The 7,778-nt window shown below is 50.4% G+C and overlaps 1 protein-coding gene across 1 annotated transcript in view; it reads right to left on the reverse strand.

Annotated features, from left to right (window-relative positions):
* Nucleotides 1–7,778, reverse strand: part of Ulk4 (unc-51 like kinase 4) — a 288,608-nt gene that overhangs the window by 131,688 nt on the left and 149,142 nt on the right. The window contains exon 34 of the mRNA XM_026779110.1: nucleotides 5,933–6,038. Within this exon, the coding sequence (XP_026634911.1) occupies nucleotides 5,933–6,038 (106 nt within the window). The remainder of the gene's footprint in view (nucleotides 1–5,932; nucleotides 6,039–7,778) is intronic.

Genomic DNA, 7,778 nt, shown 5'->3' on the forward strand with positions numbered 1-7,778 from the left:
GACAGGCAGATGTGAGCCTGTACCCTCTGTGTGGACAGGCAGATGTGAGCCTGTACCCTCTGTGTGGACAGGCAGATGTGAGCCTGTGGACGCCCCTGTGTGGACAGGCAGATGTGAGCCTGTGCCCTCTGTGTGGACAGGCAGATGTGAGCCTGTGGACGCCCCTGTGTGGACAGGCAGATGTGAGCCTGTGCCCCCCATGCCCCACAGTCAGGACAGTTTTCCCTTCAGAGGACTTGAAGTGGCACACCCACACGAGAATGCGGAGAGTGGGGAGAGAATCAGGGTCGGTAAATATTCTCAAAATGAGACGCACAGCACATGTAACAAGCATTTGAACAATGTGAAGCTGCACACACGTTCAGGAAACAACACATGGGTGAGACGCAGGATAACCCAGGTGAAGGCGTAGCCGCCAGTCTGACAACTTGGTTCAATCCCCAGCGCCTCCATGGCAGACATCAGCTCCTGCAGGTTGCCCTCTGACTTCTAGGAGTGCACTGTGGTGAGAGAACTAACAGGTACGTAGGAATAATGTAGAAAGGAAACGTCACGATGAAACCTAATCAGTGAAAAATAAAAGTAACAGGCAGACATTTCACCCATTCCTTTCGGTCCCAGAAGGGAGTCTCCTGCTTCCCTCCTCTGGCCTGACCGGCACCAGCAGCGGGCTCTTCAGAGACGCCTCTAAGCGATATGTGACCACACAAGGAACACACGGATTGAAAGGACTTTTAATCTGGTCGGGTGGCCATGGCCCTGTTCACAAACTGCGCATGCTTTTCTCCGCATGTGTGGGCTGCTGCCAGGACCCGGTTGCTCAGCCAGCTCAACACTGACCACTGCCTCCCCCTGACCAGTGAGACCAGAGCTGCGTGAGTCGCTTCCCCATGGTTACTTTCCCCAGATGTGGTAAAACATTCAGAAATCAGACCCTGAGATCTCAGCAGAGGTTAAATGTATTCTTCGGAGGCACCAGGTACACCGAGGAGGTGCACCAACTGCCACACCCAGGGCCTGTGGCATCTTCCATCCCACTGTTGAGCACAAGGCTCCCCTCTCCCGGCGTCCTCACTGCCCCTGTTATCAATTACCCGGCAGTCACATACAACAATGCAGTATGTGAGGGGGGTGGACGCTGGGCCGCCGCTTACGAGGCTTTGTTACTTGTGCATCCTCTTTGGAGGAAATATCTATTCAAATCTTCTACTCATTTGTGAATTAGGCTGTGTGTTTCCCCATCATTGAGTCGAGGATGTTCTTTATATATTATGGATATTAGTTTCTCTTCAAGCACAGTTTGCAGACATTTATTCCTCTGCTGAAATAGAATGATACCTTCTTTCTTGTTCCATTGACAAGTGCAAGGGAGTCTAAGACCCTGGAAAATGATGGCCCACGACATAAAGCACCAGATACAGTGAAGCAGAAAGCCAACCCCGCAGCAGGAATGCTGACTAAATTCCCGTTAAATGAACGAATATCTGTTGGGCTAATCCACCGGAAGTGCGGCTCATCTTCTCCACAAGCTGTGGTGAAGACAGAGTCCTCTGTGCAGAAGTTCAGTCCAGTAGTGAGAAAGGAGCCCGTGGTTCTGTAGCCTGGGCCTCCCTTCACCAGTGCCTTTCACATGGTCCCAGACCTGCCTGATGAAGCCCTTCCTCTTCAACTATCACCTCCTAATGGAACTATCCTTCTGTTCAGAACCCTGCAGTCACTCGCTCTAAAAAAGAGTCATTTTCCACTTCTCAACAACAGGGCTCTGTGCCTTGGCTGCTCCCTGAGGGCTGGTAAAGGCTCACTCGATTAGGACTGGAGATGACTGTCTCCCCCAGTCACTCAGCTGCGGCTTCCCTTCCTGCCTCCTCATGATCTTCACGTGGTCAGATGTCAAACTCACAGGCTCACTGGCTTTTACTACTTACCTTTAAATAGTTATGCTAATTTCAGTGATTATGCATGGAAATTTACATATATTATCATTTGACTTTCAAAACAAAGCCTTGGAAGTGGCGCCTGTATCTCTAGAGGGATGAGACTCTGGAGCATCTCATGGGTAAAGCTGCAGATACCAGATTCAACCCCACTTCATCCGCCAGACCATGCTGTCTTCTCGGATGTGCATGTGAGCATCTCACGTTTCCTGAACTTGTGGATACATGCCGTCTCTGAGGGAAGACAGCTTCAAATGACGGGCTTTTCGGTAGCGTCTGGGAACCCACCGAAGGCCCATCTGCCTGGGATCTTCCTCCAGTGATCCCATTCTATTGAGGATTTCCTTTGCCAATTCTCATGTTTCAAAATCTATTCCACGCCAGGTACCATGGGACATCCCTTTGATCTCAGCACTCAGGAGGCAAAGGCAAGTGGATCTCTCTAAGTTCAAGGCTAGCCTCATCTACACAGTGAATTCAGTGAGCTCCAGGACAGCCAGAGCTGTACAGTGAGACCTTGTCTCAAATTAAAAAAAAAAAAAAAAAGAATGGAAGAGGAAAGAGGAAGCTTGTTAAATTTCCTTTACTGAAAAACTTTTGGGTGGCTGACAAAATAACTTTGCTATTTTAGATCACTGGGGACCCAAAGAACCTGGCCAAACACTGAGGAACTGAGCTCTGGCAGGAAGCCACTCAAATGCCATCAAGTCATAAAGAAGGGAGCACAGTTTGTTGATTGACAGGTTGCTGTTGGCACTTCAAAATAAACAGAATGAAAGGAGGGGAGATGTGGCCACCGCTCCCAAACACGGATGGGTAGGTACCATCCCAGCCAGCTGGGTAATAAAATTGATAACACTTGGGGAGAAGGGTCAATTAGAGGAACGTGGCACATGTTAGCAATCATGATGGTCGTCAAGCTTCCATATGCACGACATCGTACACACACAGGTGCTCACAGCTGAGGAGGGCAGTGCTGAGGTTTGCACACCTGCACACACCAAGTGGGTGGACTGCACAGCATATGAGCACATCCACCAGTGTTAGAGGTGAGGGATTGGCTGAGAGATAAAGGGTTACCATTGTCCAGACGCTACCTTCCCTTCCCAACTGACTCCTTCCTTCTTTCAAACCTCGTTCCATTAGACAGGTTTTCACAGCGATGCCTGGGACAGACCTGGAAACACGCCAGTGACTGAATAAGCAGCTCCAAGAAGAGCGGAGGGGACAGCAGGTGCCACAAGCCCTGGGGGGCTCTTCCTGTCATCTAGTCTCTCTAGATCCGCAGAGTACCCAGGGACTGAGTATGAAATGGAGACCAAGTAGGAAGTTCTTCAGCCTGGGAGGAGGCGGGGCTAAGACCACAACAAAGAGCACCTGGAAAACGGGACACAGGTAGGGATGGGTTTGGGGAGTGGCGGGAGCCACAGTTGATCTTGTCCACCCTGCCCATGGGCACTGCCTTGCACGCAGTGCCTGGCACATGCGCCACGCCATGGCTCTTCAGCCTGTTCCCATGCCAACAGGGTTCCAGAAAGGTTGGCCCAGGAAATGTCAGGCTCCCTCTCAGAGGGAGGGTATGAGTGCTCCTTGGGGAGCCTGGCCAGTTTATGGAAAAGTGATTGCTTCTATTGGGTTTTCTATGTGCCGGCCCTTTGCAGTGCTTCACACCCCTCAAATGGCTTAACCCTCCAGGCGGTGGGTGTGTTGTCACTGTGCCCATTGCAGAGGTGAGCAAACAGGCGCAGACACTAAGTAGACAGTGATGGTAGCACGGCTGGGATGTGAACGCAGGCAATCTTCACACCAGCCCTCACTGCTCCTCCAGTTCGCTGCCAGTGAGCCTGGACGCAGCTGTGGAGATGCTCTGTTCCCTCAGAGAGTGCTTCTGCACAGGTCTGAGGAGAACTGTCCCAGGCTGGGTGATTAAACGTTTAATACATCTGCATAGCAAAGACATCTAGAAGCTTCCAGAGAATGTGTTTTAGAACACTAAAGGATTTTCTCAGATTTCACTAACCACCAAGGAATATATAACCTTACCTGTCCTCGGAGACCAGTTGGAAAACAACTACAGCTGCCTGCTATAGCGCCATCACCAGGTTAAACACATGCATAACAGTTACTCTCTACAGTAGGGCCTGGAGATGGCTCAGTGGCTCGAGCCATGTTCTGCTCTTTCAGGGAACCTGAGTTCAGCTCCCAGCACCCACACCAGGCAGCTCACAATCGCCTTTTAACTCCAGTTCCGGGGAGTTGGTGCCTCTGACGTGTGAAGGCACCTGTACTTATGTGTACGTACCAACAGAGACAGATAGGATGCACATAATAAAAATAAATCAATTTTTAAAAATTAGACTAAACCAGGCCTGGTGGCCAATCTGAAATCCCCAAACTAAAGAGGCTGAGGCAGGAGGATTGCTGCAGGCTAGAGCCAGCCAAAGCCACCTGGCAAAGGTTGTTTGTGCCCCAAGTGCACTCATTGTGTCTCCTGATAACAGGTCCACTAGCCCGTCCGGTGAGTTTGTTTGTGAATCAGGGTCTCACATAGCCCCGGGTAGCCTGGAACTCACTACACAGCTGATTCTCATGCCTTCACCTCCTAAGTGCTGGGGTGATAGGCACACGCCACATGGCTTTGAACGCCATCCCTACAGGAGGACAAGAAGGCCGTCACAGGTGTGGTTTCTTTATTCTTACGGCACCACCACTCTCGCAGTGATTTTTCTGGTCTCTTGAGTGAACACTGATTTAGAAAGATTAATATAAGCCAAAAGTAAAACATCAGTGTTTTGATTTCTAAGACTCCATGAACCGTCAAAGACAAAGGATTTCTTTAGATGATTCTTTGGAGGCACTCTGTTTTGTTTTTGTTTTCTGCTTTGGTGGCACCGCGCTGTGTCGTGTAAATCCATTACCCTCACAGCTCTGCTGGGAAAGGCAAGATGGCATTCGGCTCCATTATATAAATGTCAGGGCACAGGGATGAGCTCAAAGTCAGCTCCAAATGCTAATAATGCTGATATTCCTCAAATAAGCAAACAGTCCTACTTTGTTTTTATAATAATTCTCCCCCTAAATGTTTCATTTAAAAAATGAAATGTTTAAGGAAAAAAATACTACAGCAAAACCACTGAGTTACACATTAGCATTCAAATCCAGCAGCGGATGAAATCCCAGGCCCTGGGTGGGGAGGTGGAGGTGTCAGGAGCTCAAGTTCATTCTTAGCTATCAGAGTACTTCTGGTGACAGCACTGCTGGGGCATTGGGGTCAGATGGTCCCCAAACTCCAAGGCCTTGGTCCCATGACCCTGATGGCCACACACCCTGCCCCTGCAGGGCATCTGGACCCCAGGACACTGACATCCGCCCACTCCCACCCCCTGCAGAGCATCTGGACCCCAGGACACTGACGCCCACCCACCCCCTGCCCCTGGAGAGCATCTGGACTCAGGTTCTTCCTTCTGGGTCACCTTTACCACCTGCAGACTGGGCAGCAAGACTCAAAGCCCAGGCTGGAGGCCACAACCCACCCATTCTGATTTATGAGCATTTCCTCATGGGGCTTGAAGCGGAGATCCTCTCTGTCCTCTGTAGGTTCCTTTGACTGGCACTTTATCTAAAGCTGCCTCACTCTGGAAATAGCCCACGCTAAACAGACGAAACTACTCCTACAGACAGGGTAAGGTACTGCCAAGGTAAGAAACTGACGTAGTAGCTATTTCCCACGCCACACGACCTTGGCCGACATTTGTCACTGGAGGGTGATGCACACTTTTCTTAGGAGGGGAAAGAATACTAGAAACACTTGAGCATCAAAACAGCTCTATCACCTGGGAGTGAAATCTCGCCACTGTGGCCAATAATCTGAGTCAATGTCTAAGACTTACCTGTGAGGCCAAGTCTAATAGCTACCTCTGAGGGGCTGGCCCAATAGCTGTAGATGGTTAGAGCACCAACTGCTCTCCCAGAGGGCCCAGGTTCAAGTCCCAGCTTACCCTGTTTATAAAGCAGCTGCATGTTTGAGCCTTTGTACGCAACCAGATTGTTGAGCAATGCAATCACACTCTGCATGGTGTTACCCAGAATGCTCTCCTGATGTTCCTGCAATAGACCAGAGAGAAATACTATTATAGCCTCCTCAAGATAACCACCTCTGTCCGTCATTCTCCTAACGAGGCTGAAGGATTCCCTGTCTGTTCTGCCACGAAGCAGGTCCAGAGAGAAGGCCCTCCCCTCAATCCCAGGAGGCACTGGGGCCTGTGGTCAGCCTCTGTGCTTCAGGTGGGTAGCACTGGAGAAACCAGACATCAAGCATATGGAGCTTAAGACACACACCTGACAGCAAGCTTGAGACCATGACACGAAAACATCCCATTAGATGAGTGCTCCTGTCACCTTCCACTCAAGACATGTGATGTGTGCAGCCATGTTGGATGTGATGGCCCTATCCTTGCTGGAGTCCAGTGTGCTATGTGGAGCTCTTAGGGGGACTGACTTCCTCACCGTGCAACATCAAGTGAAGGATAGCCAAGGTCCCGGGAGTGTCTGGATATAAGGCCATATTTTCTTATTTTATTTTTCTGTTTGGTTGGTGAGTTTTGGTTCTTCAAGACAGGTTTCTCTGTAGGTTCCTTTGCCTAGCACTTTATCTAAAGCTGCCTCACCCTGTAGGCGAGGCTGGACTTGAACTCACAGAGCTCTGCCTTTCTCTGCCTCCTGAGTGCAGGAATTAAATGTGTGCACCACCATCGCACAGCTGATGGCTGTCTTCAGTCTTCCAGTTTTATGAACGGCTGCTTCTGGGGGCCAGAGGGTCACGAACACAACCAGCGTTTCTTACGCCACTTTGCCATTCCTTTCTTAAAAGCTAAAACCATCAACTATAGCTGAGATTATTACATCTCACATAATTCAGTGGAAAAGACCGAGTTTTAAGTCGGGGACTGATGTGAAGTGGGGATGGACACGCTAGGCTTGGATTCACACACAGTCACTGAGCACAGATGCTTCTAGAATCCTGGTTTCCCTACTACAGCTTCAGCTCTAGGCACGTGCTAAAAGCAGCAGGCATGCCGGCAGAGGAGGCACCAGGCAGGGCTGCCCCTGCCCCCACCCCCACGTCCATGTCCCTTCCCACGGAACCCACCCCCACATCCACGACCCTTCCCACACCCTCCCGCATGTCCACATTCCTTCCCATAGCTCATGCCCCCACCCCCATATGTCCCTTCCCACTCACTCCCCTACCCCCACGTCCACGTCCCTTCCAATGGCCCTCACCCCCACGTCCATGTCCCTTCCCCCTCTCTCTCATACGCATGAATCATATTTGGGAGTTACTGACAGTCTATTTTGTGACAGGTGGTGCTCTGGGAACCAGGGAAAGACGGGAACAGGTCCCCTCATCCTCACAGAGAGACGGGGAAACAGGTCCCCTCATCCTCACAGACACGAACCTGGGACAGCAGCATGGTCAGTAAATCATGGCAGGTGCCAGAAAGAAAGGGAACACCGAGGAAAGTGCTGGCAGGGCAGCCGAGGAAAGTGCTGGCAGGGCAGCCCTGGGGCTGCGCTGCTTTAAATATGGTGGCTAGCAAGAGGGCCATTGAGAGGCAAAAGTGGATGGAAAGGTGTTCCTTTCTAAAAGCCAAAGCGTCTTCAAATTCCCAATTATCATTTGAAATGAACTTCCTATTGGGTAGGAGCATGCAAGCAAACTCCCTCTGAGTTACTCTGGTCACATCTCCACCCCCACCGTTAACACCTTACAGGCGCCCACCAACATTACCACAACAGATGATAACTACAACATTACCACAACAGAGGATAACTACAACATTA

This window comes from Microtus ochrogaster, chromosome 5 (assembly GCF_000317375.1).
Source record: "Microtus ochrogaster isolate Prairie Vole_2 chromosome 5, MicOch1.0, whole genome shotgun sequence".
Lineage (NCBI taxonomy): Eukaryota > Metazoa > Chordata > Mammalia > Rodentia > Cricetidae > Microtus > Microtus ochrogaster.